Source organism: Rissa tridactyla, chromosome 8 (assembly GCF_028500815.1).
Source record: "Rissa tridactyla isolate bRisTri1 chromosome 8, bRisTri1.patW.cur.20221130, whole genome shotgun sequence".
NCBI classification, from domain to species: Eukaryota; Metazoa; Chordata; class Aves; order Charadriiformes; family Laridae; genus Rissa; species Rissa tridactyla.
Window position 1 is genome coordinate 34,276,214 of NC_071473.1, and position 18,905 is coordinate 34,295,118.

General features: G+C 38.5%; 1 protein-coding gene across 2 annotated transcripts; it reads left to right on the forward strand.

Moving 5' to 3' along the window:
* The first annotated feature begins 2,676 nt into the window (after positions 1-2,676).
* Positions 2,677-18,905, forward strand: VCAM1 (vascular cell adhesion molecule 1). 2 transcript variants are annotated; one of them, XM_054213019.1, is made up of 8 exons: positions 2,677-2,847; positions 3,739-4,017; positions 4,744-5,064; positions 5,659-5,931; positions 6,536-6,802; positions 7,250-7,516; positions 8,961-9,227; positions 9,960-18,904. In XM_054213019.1, exons 1-8 carry the CDS (start codon positions 2,784-2,786, stop codon positions 10,118-10,120), a joined length of 1,899 nt encoding a protein of 632 aa, XP_054068994.1. In that variant the 5' UTR covers positions 2,677-2,783; the 3' UTR covers positions 10,121-18,904. The 2 variants fall into 2 exon arrangements, with proteins under 2 accessions (XP_054068994.1, XP_054068995.1); XM_054213020.1 differs by lacking the exon at positions 8,961-9,227 and having other exon boundaries at positions 9,960-18,905.

An 18,905-nucleotide genomic window follows, 5' to 3' on the forward strand; every position in this document is an offset into this window, starting at 1 on the left:
TGTGAATCTAGATGCATCCTCCATTTTTATCCCCAGCATCCTCCTCTGTGCCATTTAAATAAAAAGCTAAATTATCTGAACTCTTGAGGTCAACTGCTAAAACTTGTCAACTGATCTCTGCTTGTTTTCAGACAGAACAGCCAGTTCTGAAAATAAGCAAACTTGATACCCATTTTCCTATTTGCAGGAGAGTAGGAACAAAAGTAAAGTACATGTTCTTTTTAACATACATAGAGGGCTTACATTTGAAGTTGGGTAAAAAGCAAGTTTTAAGAATTTTTTAAATCTCTTGGCAGATCTGTGCTTCCTTTAATACTATTTGTTGGCTAACCCTGCTCTTACCTATACTGTCTGAGTTAAATTTGTCTGGTCACTCAGTATAGTAGTCCCTCTGGTAAGGATCCAACTCCAGTAAAGTTAATGGCAGCTGTCCAGTTTAATCTACTGAGAGCTGGATCAGAGTTATTTCCTATTTCTTGTTATCTGATGAAGGACTTGATTACAATTTCTCCAGCATGCGGATATGGCCTCCCGTGTTTATATCTTTTTGTGTCTAGAAACTGACTTCCCAGAAATAGGGAAATTTTCCCTTTTCTCCTTCAGCTTAGCCTATGATTATTTAAGCAGTCAAAGCAGAAGAGTTTCATTTCTTACTTCTCTCTGCCTATGATTAAAAATTATTTATTTGCAACTTAACTAAGAGAGTATACTTTTCTTCAACAAAGCCCTTTTCTGTGAAGTAAAATCACATTCTGTAGATGTTGTTACCTACTCTGTATAGATTTTGGGTTTCTGGATTTGATAACAATACTTCCAGAATAGTACTCGTAAGTCCTGAGACTTACAAGATTTTTTTTCTTCCTCCTCCTCCTCTAATAAAAACAATGATGATGATAATAAAAATATTATATTATGGGACAATCCATTGTGGCAGTGTGAATGAATTTCAGCTTCGTGACTTTTGGCTAGGCATTGCTAGGTTCTTCAGATTTCCCTGTTTTATTGTTTTCTGGGTAATTCTTGGGTTGTCTTGTTCAGTTTTTCCGTGTTTCTGAATATTGTTATTATTTTTAAGACATACTTTCTGCCTTAGATCTCAATTTTATCTTCCCACAATCATTTTATATTTATGAGTTTATGATAAGCATATGAAAAAAGTGGCTGGTGCTTCTTATTCTACCTGGTGTAAGATCTTTGACAGAGTCAGAGGTGTATTTATTACAATGTGCTTTGGTGTTTGTGTAACAGCTTGTACTGTTCAGCTATCCTTTGATGAGGATGCAAACGTAGGGGCAGCTGCAGTTAGGGAAAAGCAGAAAAAAATAGTGCCTGAAGAAGACACACTGCCAGTAGGCCAGTGGGAGTCTTATATCCTCTGGTACTACTCTCACCTGAATATGGTATTTTGGAGCTAGCGTTAGCTTATTAACCGTAAAGTCTGCCTGACTCAAAAAATATTAGGTTGATGTAGTGCCCACTTTTCAGCAATTAAATTTCTTTAGCATTTACAGCATCGTTACATCAGCCTTTACTTTTCTAAGTTATTACTCATTTACTAGATATTTGAATCTGTGCTGTTTATAAAATATACTATATGATGACAAGATCTTATAGACATCAAATGACCAAGCTATTATATACCAAACGATTTTCCAGAGACATTTTAAAAACATATATGTTTTGTTTTGAATTTCCTACCGCTTTTATTTAGTGATTCATAATTGACCAATATGAACTACTCAAGTAGTTGAATAAATCAACAATTGAAATTTGGAAACCTTTATCCCTTCTTTGCATTCATAGCATTTCCCAATTGAAAATTAAATACTGAAATGTTTATTTTAAAATTTTAAGTAAAAATGTTATTTTACTTTTTTCATAACCTAGTCATATATTAGCCAGTAATAGTTCTCCTCAGAAATATTGCAAACTGGATTCATATACCCACTGGAAACCAAACACTGAAAATAATCCCAGAGTTGTATTATCAACAGTTATACCTCAATTATACATAAACAGGACATAAGAGATCTGAGAGACGTATCAGTAATGTAGTGCATACCAGCAGCATCTTGAACAAGAGACACTGTGGAGTAATTTTTAAAGTGTAATTGGGAAAATTAGTTCACTGAATTAATCCATACAGGATGAGCCTGATTCAAGCTGATAGAGTCGGATATTCAGACTTCTGTTTTCTGACTTATTTCTTCATTTTTAGGGATCAAAAATACTTAGGATCTGGGTAACGCCACCTCTTAAACTGGTAGCACAGTTTTCAAAGGGAATACTGATTTAAGTAAAGTTATGTACAGAAATGAGTGTTGTTAGAAGCATTCTCAAGACTCAGCCCTACAAAAATATTTGCAAACTCAAATAACTTTTCCATCTGAGATATCGTACCATTCAGTTACTTGGAATTACCCTCATTCTTTCATTTTATCAGTTGTTTGCAGGATCAAGTCTTGACTTGATCTTTTTAAGTCTGGTAGACACTGTATTACGAGTGTTAGTATTGTTTTCCTGGGCTTTAAATCCTGTATAACAAGAGGCAGCAGAGGGCGCTGAGCCCACCGGCACAGCCCGATATGGGTCTCTTCCTCCCTGCTCTGGATTTCCCCGTCCAGGGATTTCCCACTCCACCTCGAGGAGAGCCTTTATAAAGAGCACGCTGGAGCTGTTCTAATAAACCGTTGCAGAGCAGCAGGATCTCGCTGTCTGCTTCACAGAAAATAGAAAGCAAGGCTTTTTAATTTACTTTCTTTACTTAGTAACAGCAATTAGAAATGTTAAAACCGATGGGAAGAACAAGGCAAGCTGTGCTAATAATTTTGTGTATATTAATGACTGGTAAGTTGGGGTGGGGGGGTGTTTGCTTTATTTGTTTTTAATTTTGTTAAGTGTAAACTGACTTACAATTTACTGTTTGATCATTATTTCTCTTTGTTCCACTTGCTTTTACATTTCAGTGAATACAACTGTCAATTAAGTTGTTCTGTCAAAATGTCAGGAAAGTTTTTTTTTTGACATTTACTTTGAGCTTTTCTGTGCTCTGCAACGACACAGTCATTTTCTTATTGAATTTGCTAAAAGACAGTCTAGGAGACAACTGCAGTTTATCCCTGCATGTTTGATTTTTACTGTCATCCCTGACAGTATCAGTCAAGTTTGGTACTAAATGTCCTGTTGAAAGTGATTCTGCAGTTGTCCTTGCTATCTTACTTAGCACCCCTCCCCTCAAATATTAAAAAGTTTTAGAACTAGATCCACCTGCCAAAAAAAAAAATATTTTGCCAATGCATTTATTTTCCCTGAGAGCATTGGGTTTATGCCATTTTATACATGAGATCTGTCTATTAGAGTCATCTGAGTCTGTGTTATCTTTGACAAAAATAGCAGTTTATGGGGTATTTTGGAGATGTAAACCACTGTATGAGCTTTATTAGTTTAACCTCCACACAACTGTAAAGTAACCTTGCAAGGTAATGACCTTGTGTCACAGAATCACAGAATGGTAGGGGTTGGAAGGGACCTCTGGAAATCATCTAGTCCAATGCCCCTGCCAGAGCAGGTTCACCTGGAGCTGGTTGGACAGGATCACGTCCAGGCGGGTTCTGAATGTCTCCAGAGACAGAGACTTCACCACCTCTCTGGGTAGTCTGCCACAGCAGAACATGAGAAAAAATGGGAAAATAAATGTTGAGAATGCTACTGAGTTTATGTATGTTCTCCCTATTGTAGTTAAAGCTTTCGAAATGGAGATTATACCTGCTAACAGAATTGTTGCACAGATTGGAGAAACACTGATACTCACATGCAATACTACTGGCTGTGCATCACCAAGTTTTTCCTGGAGAACCCAGATGGACAACCCCCTTGGAGGAACAGTGAACAACCATAGGACATACTCTACCTTGACTATGAATCCAGTTAGCATTGTCAATTCTCATGATTATCTGTGTACTGTCTTCTGTGGTGAGCAAGAGAAAAAAGAGAAGAGTATCAAAGTTGAACTTTACTGTAAGTAAACATGTAATATTCTCTTTAAGTACACATTCGTAAAAAGCAGTCGTTTTTAGATATTGTGGTTGGTAGTTAACTGATGGTGCTAGGATAATGAGTCTGCTATAGCTCAACATATATTTCCTTGTAAGATTCCTTTATCTGTTTGGGACTCGTTCTCACCCTCTTTCTGCTTAGCTTTCTGCACTGAAGGTAGTACTTACTGGTCTTATTTATTCTTAGTCGTGTTCATACTTGAAAGCCAAAACATAGACTCCCCAAAACATTCATAGGACTGGAAAAAAAAACAATAACCAATTTGGTTGAGATGAACGTATCTGGGAAACCTGCAAGTGCAGAGCACCTAATCAAAGCCTTTGCAGTTTGCAGGGGTATGATTCAGATGTCTAAACCTACCAGCACAGAAAACAGGATAACACCAGTGTATGGATTGCTCTGGATGCCTATATTTAGGCAGCTGTATCACTGCCTAGGTGCCTTGCTGGATCTTATTAATTTGTGATCATATTTCAACAATTGTACAGATAGAATTCCTTTTAGTGTATGAACTGCTTATAAAAGACCTGTATGTCTTCATATCAAGATATGTACTGTCATAAAGATGATATAACATCATGTTCTGAACGCCTCTAAACTCAAGATGTTTGATGTCTGGATCTTGCTCTTATGTTGACCCCAGAGCTCATCTCTGCTAGACTAAAGAAATGGATTTTATTCTTTTAGCTTTCCCCAGTGATCCTATCATTGAGATCAGACCATCATCCTTAGTTTATGGAGAACGAGTCACTGTCATCTGTAAAATCCCAGATGTGTATCCTTCTGATCACCTGGAAGTAATCCTAAAGAAAGATGAACTTGTTCTTCATGAGGAAAATTTTTATGAAGATGACAGCACAAATACAGAAACTAAAACTGTGACATATTCATTTAAATACACGTCTGAAGATATTGGGAAAGAGATTACCTGTGTGGCCAAGTTACCAATTGCTAATATGGACTTTGAACCCAAAGAAAGAGTAACTTCTCAGAAACTGAATGCAAACTGTAAGTATTTTTATTCTAGGGCCTTCACACCAGGTACTGTTTAATGTTGAGTTTCATGGAATGGGTTTACAAAGTGTGTACTGTAAATCATTTATAATCTGCACTGCTTATCTATATTATTTATGTAGATAATCTATTGTATTTGGTTGAATTCTGTTGTATTCAATGACAGTCATTGAGTCATTAAACATTCACTGTTGTTCATGACAGAAGTTAGGCAATGCTTTAGTAACTCTCTTACCTTGGGCACTGGTGCTCGGTCAGAAAGACCAGAAGAAAAATGTCAGCCTGTTTAAAAACAATTGTTTTTAAAATTGCCATTGTATGCTTAGCAGTTCCAAGTTTATAATCCTAAACAATAGGGAGACAAATGTAAGAGTAAAAAAAAAATAAATTTCTACACATTTTGTCTAGCTTAGCTTTCAAAGCTGCAAGCTAAATGTCTTATCAAGCCTGGAAAAATTGTTCCATTGTGTTACTGGAATACACATTTTTTTCTCAGTATAGTGTGAAATGCGCCTCTAGAGAAGCTAAAGATGTGCATGTCATTCTCCATTAACTTACTGACCTTCTCTCTCTTTTGTTCTCTTCTAGTTGGTCCACAAAATACTATCATTACTGTATCTCCAGACAACCCACCAATGGAAGGAGACTCTCTAAACCTCACTTGTGTGACTGAGAGTAATCCATCACCACAAATAATTTGGAGAAAACATCTGGCTGATGAAAGCATTCAGCATCTGATAGAAAACAATGTCCTTTCTATTCCCGATGCCCGTTTCAATGATTCAGGACTGTACATCTGTGAAGTAATTAATCTGGTAACTAACAAAACAGAGAAAGCAACTGTGGACATTGTTATACAAGGTACAAGTCTGCTTGAATTTAACTTGTATTATCCAGTACCCAATTGGCAACTGCGTTGTAGGTTGGAGGATGTGGAAAAGCTGAAAATTAGGAAATTGTGGGGCCTTCCTTTTTATGTATTCAGGATTTAGCTTTCAATTTACTGCTGCACTTTATGGGCTGCCCTTTTCATTTCTATGCTTTATTTTCAGCAATTTCTCTCTGTACTGCTGTTGTACACGCATACCTCTATATGTTTCCTGCAATGAAACACTCAAAGTGATAAAATAATCTGAGAAGTGGTGGTGTGGGGGACACGGTTATTTCCTCGAAATGCTAATGTACATATCTGTTTTGCAGGGACATCACAGTCTCTTTCTTTGAACTAGTAGGTTTAGTCTTTAGCAGTAAATTTAGTAGTCATTTAATAGTCAAAGTATTTGGTACATAATTATTATTATTATTACAACTACTACTGTTTCAATAGAGCCAAAAGTCTCAGATGGAGCCTAGGACCAAAACCAAAATGAACAGATCCTTGGGCAAGCAGTTCCTGCTTTCTTAAACGCTTCTCCATCCTCAGTACTTTTGCATTAGTATAACAGCCTTTTCTTTTGTCATACAGGTGCTCCAAACATTGCAGAACTCTCCATTGAGCCTTCAGCAACAGTTCAAGAAGGAGAAAATGTTTCCATACAATGTTCTGCTGAGAGTAACCCTCCTCCCAAGATTATTTTAAGGAGAAAAGCTGATAGCACAGACATGGGGCCATACAGTGAAGGGAGAGTTCTCGTTCTTTCATCTGTGACGTTCCTACATGGAGGAAACTATGAATGCGTAGCAGAAAATAGTTTTGGGGAAAGTAAAAGTGATATAACACTTAATGTGGAATGTAAGTATATATAATGTTTTCCCAGTCATTTAAAAATAATTAGTTAATTCTTCACTTACTTCAGTGATAAATATAACCATCAAACTAAACAAAGCCTTGTGAGTACAAAAAAAACCAGCACAGTACTCTGCTCTTCCCCAAGGAAAGGAACAGTGTTGATGAGCAAAACAAAGACATGAAATCTTTAATGTAATGGCAGCCTTAAGTCAGGATCTGAATGAGCGAGAAACTAGTCTACCTTCTTAACATTCTTGATTAGACGTATTTGGTTAGTATATTTAGGCTATAGAGAGTTTGTATGGAAGCTCTGATACTGTGTGCTTTGCTTATTCTGGGAATGAAAAAGAAATTAACTTTGTGAGGCTGACAACCTGGCATCCAGTAGGACATTTTGGATCCATCTCTAAATAATCCAACAATGATTAACTACAAAATTCTTCCCTTCAGACGGACCGAAGAATACAATGATCTCTGTTATCCCTGCTACTGCTGTTAAAGAAGGAGAAACTGTGACAATGAAATGTACTAGTTCTGGTAATCCAGCTCCAGTGATCTCTTGGAAGAAAAAGAAGGCCACCGGGGAATATGAGAAAATTTTTAAAGATTCAACTTTAACTATACAGAACGTAAAAAGTCAAGATCTGGGGCTTTATGAATGTGAAGCTTATAACCAATTTGGCAAAGAAGAAAAAGTTGTGAATTTACTTGTTCAAGGTTAGTAGAACAAGACAGAGCACAAGTTTTTTGGTTTATATTTTAGGTCCAGATCTCGTTCTGTGGAGGACAGAGCACTTCTGTCTTTAATGTCCATGGATTTAAAAGCTGGCCCTCATGTCATTAAGTCATTTAGGAAGCTTTAAACAATGAAGGGTGAAATCTGCCTTAATACAGATAGCTCATGCAAAGTTGTCATGTCAGTTGAGCTTTCATCACTCCTTCCACAATTGGCAAATGTATGCATGAGGCAAAGAAGCTATGCAGTGTCTATACTTTCTTCCAAATAGGTCTCGGTGGAGGATTCAGAGAAAGTACATGTTGAAACCTTTCTGTGGAGGGACTGTATTACAGCCCCTTGGCTCTCCTTTAAGTTACAACTTTGTATCCTGTTCTTGCAAGCTGCATTTAAGCTATACCAAATGCTGATTCCTCAACCTACATGCGGTCATAGTAAAGTTTCATTTTCAGTAGTAAGTGACTTCTCTGCTTTAGCCCTGCTGCTTCTCTCTTCCTATTTTTGTAGCTGCACCAAAAAATACACTTTTTCCCTTCAAGTGCAGTGATACCAGAAGAAAGTGTTAACCATCTCTTGCACATCTGCGGATGTTACATCTGTTCAGAGTACTCTGTGAAAGAAAATAGGTGATGGGATCACAATCCTTGAAACAATGGATGGCAAATATACCACATACCATAGACAGGGCTCAGCTAGAGGACGCAGGAACATATGAATGCATATCATTAATGAACTGGGAGAGCAGTCTCAGCACATGGTACTTTACATCAAAGGTTAGTTAAAATAGCTACTGTAGAGAGTTAGTATTACTATTTTTTTTTAGAAAGACATCTTCACTTCAATTCCTTTAAGAATGAATTGTCTTTTTAAAAAACTGAGATGAGTTGCACAGGTTCTTATCATAAGTCATAGGATCTTAGTGCTAATGAAAACTTCCGTCCAAAATGACAGATGCACAAAATAATTGCTTCTTCAAAATTTTTCATAGTTCCACTTCCACCTTTGAAAACAGGATGTAAAATTGTGGAACCTAGTGAAAAAAATACTATTCAAGGACTCCTTCCTTTGCCTTTTCTGTTTCTCTTCTGTTGAAAGAGGACATTAACCTCTGGGTCTGTTGGCCTGTGCCCTTTCATGAACTGAAATGGTGAATTTAAAATAAGAAATGAAGAAAAGACTTCATATAAGGTAAAAGATACACAACATTCTCCATCAATTGATAAAATGTTTTTTCTGTCATCTGCTGTTGACTGCAGTGTGTGAAGGATAGCTAGTGACAGAGTAGTATCTAAGGCTATGTGCTTGAATATTCTAGTGAATCCATTAATTTTGTGTGCACATTTTGTGTGCACACACTGCTAATACCTCATGAGATTTTGCTTCTCTTTGTTGCTAAATCCTACCTTGCATTTCTTTTCTTTTCAGTTCCTCCCCAAAATATTACTGTGTTAGTATATCCGTCAGAAAATGTTAAAGAAGGAGAAAATGTCACTATTACATGTAGCACATACAGTAACCCACCATCACAGATGGTCCTGAAAAAAGTCCATCAGGAGAAAGAAATTATTCTGCCATCAGTGAATGGAACCTTTATACTCTACAATGTCACCAAAAATGATACAGGCAGATATTTGCTTGATGTTTTCAATGAGGTTGGAAACAACATCAAAGTGATTGAGATAGCTGTTGTAGGTAGGTAGATCTATTGCCTTAAAGTTATTTTGCTTGTACTTTCTAATGAATTTTTTGTCAAAGTGAGCACAACTCGTTCATGGCTCATCCTTGCACAACAATACTGCAGTTAACCTATAAAAAAACCCAAATCAAACCAAATAATAGAACAGCTAGTGAGAACAAGCTGTATTTAACCTCCTTTCAGTGTGAATATTATTGTCTCTCTTACCTGAGCTGGTGCAGTAGCTTTAAGGATAGGGCCAGAAAAAGCTGGATCCTGGCTGCATTTCTGTCCACAGGCATGAACAGTAAGACTAATCCAGAGAAAGTTCTGTTTCACAAAAAAATCTGAAGATTGGGCTTTTTAAACATGGTCTTCTCCTGAAGCATTGTTTCCAGGAGGTAGAAAAGTCCCCAGATGTTTCCTGGGTAAAATATGTGATATTTTTCTTGTATTCTTCATGAACTCCGTGGTGCTTCAGGAACTTAATTGTAGATGATATCAGATGGGTTTGAACTTGCACAGCAAATTTGAGACCAAGATAGTGGCTAGAAATTAAAGTGTGTAATATGGAGTTACTAAAGAAAAAAGCATAGGGAAAAGGTATTGCAATGTGCTTTGTGCATGAGAACAGAAATAGTGTTCCAAATGAAGGTCATTAATAACGCTGCCTTTACAGTAATATGCATGTATCTGTTTCAATCAGTTTTTACACAATTTCTTTCTTCTTCTTTTGTCTCCGTTTTCAGGAAGATTGGAAAAACCAGATCAAATGATACCACTAATTATTGCATTCTCCTGTGTAGCAGCCATAGCAGTACCTGTAGTTGCAATTTTGATCTACGTGTCAAGAAAAGCAAAAATAAATGGATCCTACAGTCTTGTAAAAGCACTCAGGCTGAAAGTGTGATCGCATGAATCTAAGTCTAAGTTCATAATAAGCAATGTTATTTATTGTTGTGACTGGTTCTGCTCTTCTATAATACATGGTAACAAACAAGTGACTGAAGAAGACTGCCATCTGATAGCAAATGGATTTTTTTTCATGTTTTGAGAAGTATTTCAGTATTTAAAGGGAAGGCTAGCCTCCTGTCCTAAAAATTGATAAATCACTTCCATGTTGAAGCATGCTGAACAAAGAGTTTCTTGGAGAACTAGGTTTGTACATAGTGTATAATTTGTGTTATAAATATGTTCAACTGAATATCAGTTTGTAAAATTGCAGTCTTACTGCAACTGTACAGAAAAATGTTGTTAATTCAAAGATATAAATCAGCATTATTTGAGCTGATCAGATGATAATATTTTATTTTGTATTACTCTACAGAGTGAATGTTTTTAATATAATTTGTCTGCTTGTGGTGATGTTTGGAAAATATTATCTTCATTCATATTGCCATAAACTCTACCTTCAATGAAGTTACACAATCACTGGGCTATGCATTTCTAATTAATTTAAATTAATTTAAGAGCACAAGGCTCATTTGTGAAACATTTTATTTTAGATACTATTCATACAGCGTCTGGGATTATAGTCTAGTTAGTTTTAGGACAGCTGAGGTATTTTTGTAGGGTTTAATCATTCTCAAATCAATGTCAGAAATCTCTTACTTTGTGATGAGACATATCAGACCCTTCATTTAGAATATAAGCTGGCAATAAATATGCTTTACAGATTTCTACTGCAAAATAGAACTACCAGTAGGTTTCTTTGACTAGAACCCCCTAGTGATTCTTGCTTAAGATTATGTCAATACACATTCCTATGGAAGGAACTACTGAAAACTATTATCCTTAGCAACAGCAGAATCACAGAGTGGTAGGGGTTGGAAGGGACCTTTGGAGGTCATCTAGTCTAACCCTCCTGCCAGAGCAGGGTCACCTAGAGCAGGTTGGACATGACTGCGTCCAGGCAGGTTTTTAATATCTCCGGAGAAGGAGATTCCACCACCTCTCTGGGCAGCCTGTTCCAGTGCTCTGGCACTCTCAAGTTCAAGTGTCATAGGAAGCCCTAGCTGTAAAGGCACAAGCAAGGCAGGCAGTGACCTGAAGGCATAGGCAAGGGGGAGAGGCAAAATCTATGCAGCCTCAGCAATGGTGGTTGAGTCATTTCCTGAAAAAATGCTCTTTCCAAGCTGCCAACTGTGGAAAACTAAACCACTTGCCTGACAACTTTCCTTTTAATAGACAATTGGTGCCTGCATGCTTCACCCTGGTTAGTGCCTTTTTTCACCGCACACTCTCTCTAGTGTTGGCAAAATCGCTGTGAAAATGGTGGGCTTTCTGTGCAGAGGCAAAGATGAGGGGGAAGGAGAAGTGGAGTTTGATGGCATCCTCCCTTACATCCCTCCTCCTGGCTAGCAGTGCTGCTTTGACTCATCTGGTTGGTGATGTTCAGCACTGAAGGCAAGGCTGTGAGAGATGTGGGCACTGTGGCTGAGATGTTGAAGTGCATCTAGTCTCAGTGTCCCTGAGCCACTGTGTTAGGCACAGGAAAGTGGGCTTGGCTCCCCCAAACCTGCACACACAAGGTCAAGCAGAGATATGTGAAAAGATTTTCTTTACATTACAGCAATGGTAACAACTGCCCCAAGAGCAGTACAAATGCAGATGTCTCTTGGTAGCTGGCTGCAGGATAAGGCAGTGGTGCAGATCTCCCATATATTTCTCATAGTGTATTCAGCAGTGTTTTGTGCATGGTAAATCAATGCATGCAGGATCCTGTGCTTATCCACAGTTGGAAAGGGAGGCTTGGAAAGTGGGGGTGTAGCAGAAAAATGGGAGAGCAGTGTGGACTTGGCTTGGAGGAATGTGAGCATGCAGTAGGAGGGTGAAGAAAAGACTGAAGGCAGAGGAGGAGGAGAGCTTTGACAGGCCCATGACATAAATTTCTTGGAGGTGGTGCTAGGCAGATTTATTCAGAATAATGTCAGGCCTGTCTCAATGCTGTCTTGTGAACAAACCATAAAGCATGATTTTTCCACTGTGCAAAACTTTAGTACACACACATTTTACCTACTGGGTATAGTTCTGGTATCTGCATTGCAAGAAGAGTAGTTAGAAAAGATACAATGAAGGAGGACTGGAAAACAGGAAAAATGAAAATGCCGGGGGCTTTCCATTTTGGAGAGAGAATTCTGAAGGAGGAGGGGATGTGACTGACATTTTCCAAATTGTGAAGGCAGTCGCTAGCAAACAGCAGATGTAGAACTGCTGTTTGTAAAATCATGCGATGCCAGAACTGCAGGCCACGCAAACTAAGGAGAGAGCAGTTTCATGAAAATAATAGAAAGCACTTCTTTACACAGTGAATGGTAAACTACGGGAAGCTGCTGCAGAAGGTTGTGGAGGATAACAGTAACAATGGGCTCAAAAGTGGAATGGAAAAAATAATGGACTAAAGGTCCATAAAAAAAATACTAAAGGGAATAGGCAGAAATGATGTACTATATAACATCCCTAATCCAATGGCCATTGATGCAGAGCAATCCCCAGGGAATATACTGCAGAAATCGGCCAGGTTTGCATGCTCTCCTGAAATAGTGTCTCCCACTGCTGGAGACGCTGGGGTGGCGGGATCACTGGTAAGACCCAGTAAGGTATGTCTTGCCTTTTCCGAGTGGTCTTGGACCAGATATACTTGAAGAAGGAGCCTAGCAGTTCCTGTGCTGTTTTTCCGTCTCCCGTCGTCCCTTAAAAGGAATAAAAAGAAGAAAGATGAGTGGGAGAGAAATAGGAGTAATATTGCAACAGCACTTTGGTGCTTGCGTGGCCTTTCCTGGAAATTCCTCCACGGGTTCCCGGTATGCTCTCCCCTGCTGGTTTCACCAGTGTTTGTGATACAGATGCAGACCTTAATGTCTACCCTTGTATTAAGTCATTTAAGTCAATAGGAGTTGGTCTGTGATTTCAACAGGGCCAGTTTTTCACCTAGAAATACTAAGTGGATAGATAGAGCTTGTAGTGCTCATTTTAGAAGAGGCTGCTCTTGTGTGGGCAGCAAGATTCCTCTCGGTGAAATCACAAAGAAGGACCTTGCCAGGGGATCTCCTCCCCTATTGCCTGATTCTCAGTATTTTCAAGGTCACTTAATGATTTGGGTAGAAGCTTGTCCTACGGAAGTTAAAAGTTCACAGTCAAATAACTTCTCTTTTTATTGAAAATTACAGAAGAAATATTGTTTCTCCTTGCACTCTTTCTCATCAAGCAAAATACAGAGCCTCTGCCCTGGCCAAAACGCATGAACAGCAGCTCTTCCAGAAGGGGTCAGGGCCACCTGGAGGTCTAGGTAAGAGTCCCTGACATAGGGCCTGTCTTTATGACCAAGAAAGTGGTGTGTAGAGGAAAGGGCTGTGGCAGCTCCGCCGAGGTTTCCTCCACAAAGTCACCTCGCAGGCCGTAGAGTTCCATTTTCCCCTGCCTGGGCCTGTGCTCAAGCACACCAGTTGCCCTTGTGTCTGTCCTCAGAGAGGGGGTTCATCCCAGCAATACCATGGGGAAAAGCTAAATGCTTGTGCTAAAATGAGCCTGGATTTTAAAAGGTGATCGCGAAATCTCGCTCCCTGCAGCTAGTTCAGGATGTGCTCTTCCTTAAAATGTAAAGCTCAAACAGAACAAAATATGCTTTTTAAACTTCTCCAAGAAGGCTTTCAAATTATTTTGTGGGTATGCTGAACAGTTAATATATGCCGTGACGTTACCTGCTGGAGATAACGCTGGAGGCCCTGTGTTTGCAGGGACTAACAGGGCCCAATCGTGGTGTTTAAGGCTGAACCACGGCCTGGTGTCTCTGCCTGCGGCAGCCCGTTCAGCTTCACCCACCAGGTAACTTCTCTGAACAGAACATGTCCCCCTGTAAGGAATCTGATTTTGACTGGGAGTTTCTCACAAATGGAGAATATATCATTGTCCTTGATAATTAGCAGTGCCCTTTCTGTTGTATATACATGGCCTACTTCCTAGTCCAATTGGTCTGACCTTCCACGCCTTTCTCCTCACAAGATAATTGCATGCTGTAATCAAGCCATCTCATTTCTTTGATAAACTAAACAGATTAAGCTATTGTAAGGCTACCTTTCTCTATAAGGCATTTTCTACAGCAGTAAACACTCATTGTGGTCTTTTCTAAATCCCCTCTAGCACTTCAACGTACTCTTTAACATGTGGCAAAAGATCTGTATATGATCCTCCAGCGCTGTTTCTGACAGTGACAGAGGTGATTTTGCTTCTGTACTCCTCTGTGCAGCTCTGCTTCCATAACCAGCCTTTTCCACATTTGCCATTTTTTTGGTAAGAGACTTGCTGCAGGGAATAAAGAGTAAGTCAATTCCTTATTCCCATTATGGTTCCTCAGTCCTTTGTAGGATACAGTCCCTCAGAGCTGTTCTTAGTACGTTTTTTTGAAACAGAAAGCTATGCGATACAGAGTCAAATGCCTCATGAGTCCAAGTACCTTAAATCTGTCTGATAATGCCTACGTTCCATAAAACCATGCTGACTGGCACTAATTATGTTTTCTGTGCTTTAATCCCTGTATCAGCTTTTCCCGTTATTTAAAACTTAGTCATACCAACCAGTCTGAATTTTACCCAGATTTACCAATCAAAAACTGACAGTTTTTGACACTACTCTATACTCAGTTTGAAGGCCATTTCACATTTAAAAAAGAAAAGAGAGAAGCAGTTATATTGGGGAAACAACCTCTCTTGTTCTGTTGTCTGTTGTGCATCTCAACAGCCTTTAAGCCTCAAAATCTTTTGGAGTTCACATGCTACGTATCCTGCCACCAAAGTGATGCAAGTTATGCTAGCAGAAATATGCAAATGCTTGTGGAAAGAGTGATGTGCTTTGCTGTTAGCTACCAGGCATCTTAGTAGTTAAAATGTGTTGTTCTGAGGGCTTGGGTAGTCACCAGGTACTGTCTGTTCTTCTCCCCTTCCCACGTGACAGTCCTTCTGATGCTGTTGAAGTACACAGAGTGGCCAGATGTGTGTCTATGAGACACAGGGGTGTCAAGTTCCCCTCATTTGCTGTGTCGTTGGTTCCTCTCAGTGATTCTGCTATGTTTAAGGTTTGTTGCGGATGAAACAAAGGGAACAGTTTTTTGACAGGTTGAAAATTTACCCTTATAAGGGTGCCTTTTGCTTTTTGCAATGTGAAGAAATGTAGGCATTTAAATCCTAAGATTTGTGCCGGGGCTAACTGAAGATTTATTTTTAAAAAAGGCAAATACATATTTTATAAGCAGATGTGACAGAGGGTCTGTGATTCTGTGCTTATATGACTTGAAGTAGGACAATGACTTTTTTTTGTTTGGTTTTTTTTTTCATTGCAATAATGAAAACTATACCTGTATATGTTAACTGAACCAGAAAGGAGCATATGAGGAAAACAGAATGGCTTTACTGCTCTTTGCTGTGCTTAATTGTAAAAACCAGAATGTTGTGACCTAATGCCATTGATTTTTTCTCTTAAATATTTTACCTTTCCTTTGAATGAGAGGCAGATATGGGACATCTGTTCTCAGCAGTTGAAGGAAATGGTGCCATAGACATTGAATTGATTCATGTTCCCAACACAGATGTCATGTCTTGAACACTCCCACCTATTTCAGGCTGTTATATTTTATGTTGTGCTTTCATATTTAAGGGCTCAGAGACTTACAGTGATGGAGACTATCAGTTTCAACAGTGGTGTAACTTTAAGACACTGCCACCAGTTGAGCCACAGAGCCTCTTTGCTTTGGCTAGTTAAACCTAGTAAATTAAACTAGGTTTTTACATTCCCATGCATTTGGTGTGCATGAAAAAAACCCGCACTACATCCTTTAGCACTACTTCTAACATGCAGATGAAGAGAGAACTTCAGACAATGGGGTTGGGTTATTTACTGACATTGTATCTTGACCTCCAGCTAATGGTCTTAAGCAACAAAATCTTAGCACAAATGGTGCATTTGTTCGCTTGTTTCAATATCAGAAATATGTATAAAATAGAGTTAAAATCTGACTGCCTACAGTTTTTAAAATGACATTGAAAATCTATCTGCTATTGTTTCTATTGATTCCCTGTTTGACTAAAATTCAGGAACATTTTGTCCCTCCATATATATCCAAGCACCATAACAGTAGAGTGAGGCAAGACAGCATGATTCTTTACCATTGAATAATTCATTCAGGCACTCTTATCTGAAAAGCATACAGAAATAAACATCTTAGGGAGATAATTTAGGGCTTGTAGATAAGCTCTGAGAAAAAGGAAAGAAAAATTCCTTCTCACAAACAAAATGCAATTTCAGCGCCACATTGTTGTTGAGTCTTTTGTTCTAGTTCATAGTCACAATGGCCTTGGTGCTGATAACAGAGCAGGGATGGAGCAGAAAGCAAGATTTTGTTTCTATTGATTAAAGAACGTCACTTCTTTTGAGAAATTGTGACAATGTTAGCATAAACCACTCTTCCCAAGTCTGAGTTGAAGTAGAAAGCAAGAACGGGGCAGAATAGTGCTCTACTTTCTCTGCTAGCCAAAAAAGTAGTGTATCTGTAGAAGCAGCTCAAGAAATGTATAGGATATAGGAGAATTTATTTCCACATCTAAAGGTAAATTCATAGGCTGAAAACTCTGTGTTCACAATATAAATGTACTGAAATATCCTGTTTATAGTATCTATAAACTTATTGACAGAACTGTATTCTTCTTTGTTTTGTTCCCTTTTTTTTTTTGGTAGCAACTATCTGTAGTAGCAAGCACTTGAAGAGCACACTTTACCAGCAGCCTGCATGTATGATTATTCCTTCTTCTTTCCTGTGTCTAGTTCACTGTTAATTCAATAGAATGAGGCTGCGTAAACCTCCAAGATCTCCACTTCTTTGGACATGAAAGTCCACCTCCTAAAAGCTGTTGTGGTTTTTGTTAGCAAAGCCCTCTTGTTGCAGAGATGAGAGACAGGTGAGTAGATATGAGTTATGATTGAGGCACCTGTTTAGCCTTGGGCTTGATTGGATAGGGAAGCAAAAGTAAATACTGGGTGAGATTAATGCTGACTCACCCCCAAGGTTTCTGCAGTCTTTTATGAGTGCACACATGTAACTTTGGAACCAGACCCAGGTAAGGAGGTAACAAGATAATTGTAGAAAGACCCAGTGAAAGCAAAATGAGGTTCACTATGATGTAGAACATAAGAATAACCACACTAGGTCAGAGCAAGTTTTTTTAATCAGCAGTAGGTAAAACTTAATGTCTAAAAAATGCTGTACAACCAACAAGTATTTTAATATCTTCTCCAAATGCACTCCCAGCCTCCAACAGGTTTGAAACTTGGGAGTTTCCTGAGTCAGAGTTTGCTTCACTGCATTTAGTAACTTGCAATGGATTTGTTTTCTGTTTGTTTTGTCACTTGAAATTATGTAAACTCATACCATGCACAACATTCTTGTTTGCAAGCAATGACTTACTGTTTTGCCGAGTTCGATATGTTGTGGTGGTATGTCTGGGAGCTTTTGAAATCTCTGTTTTATACTCTTCTGGTTTGTGTTCTTTTAAAAATGGAACAAAGTGGGAGAAAGTTTGAGCAATCTGTCAACGCCAAGCTACCTAGATTTCTAGATAATGTCTGGGACACAGGAGAATATAGTGTGAAGAACTCTGCAAAGCATTGCCACAAGCTGTCAGCAGCAGGAGGGAGGGATTTGGCAGTGATCCCACAAATTATAGTTGGAGGACTGAGTGTGCAAAATCTCTTGAGGAATAATTCTGCGTACAATCTGTATTGCCAATTGCTGTATTTTACACAGTACAATTGAGTAATCAACTACATTCACATTTGAAGAACTCTCACTTAGATATTTAACATTCAAATTATTATTTTTAAAGAAATTGTAAGCAGAGTGGATAATTACTTTAAAAATTAGGTCAAGTGTTTTCTATAGAATTAGGATTGGAAGAAAACCCGAGTTTTTATTTTTGAGGACTGATGTCTACTGATCTACTGATGTAATACTGTTTCTATTAAGGGTTTATATTTGAAAAAGAGTATAATGTTAATAACTTTCAAAACAGGTTTTTCATGCTGTATCTCTTTGAAATAAAAACTGAGGTTATTTCATTGGAAGAGTGTTGCAATGACATTAAATGAATGCTTATCTTTAAAACCCAAGCTTGGTCACTTTTTGGACTGGTTATGTCAGTTCACAAAACTGCTTTTCACCTAGCAAAAATAAAAAGGTTTCTTGTCCAGAATCTGTACAGTAATTTAGAACATTGCTCCTTTGGTGAGATGTAGGCCTTTCTGAGGAACTGAAATCAAGGTAAAGGAGGACAGTTTTGAGGTGGGGGAAGAGGTTTTTTTTGACTCCTTGAAGGACTGAAGAAGAGTCCCCTTGGGGTTGTTGCTGAGGGATTATTTGACTTCTGGTTTTGTTTTTGTTTTTCTATTATGCTGTGCTACCCTGTTCCTTTTGCGGAGTACACAATGAAGCAAGGGATGGCTGTGACAGTCAGGTTCAGGGCTGGCAGGAGCAAGACTAGCCACCACACCTTCTCATTTTCATTGCAAATAAAATGAAAGCCTTCACTATGCTTTTCACAACAACCCTGGGAAAAATTTTGAGGTAAGTTATTTGGAGTGTAAGAGAGTGTAATGTTTTCGGTATGTAGAAATCTTGACCAGAGAGTGTTAAAGAAGAATGGCTGATACAT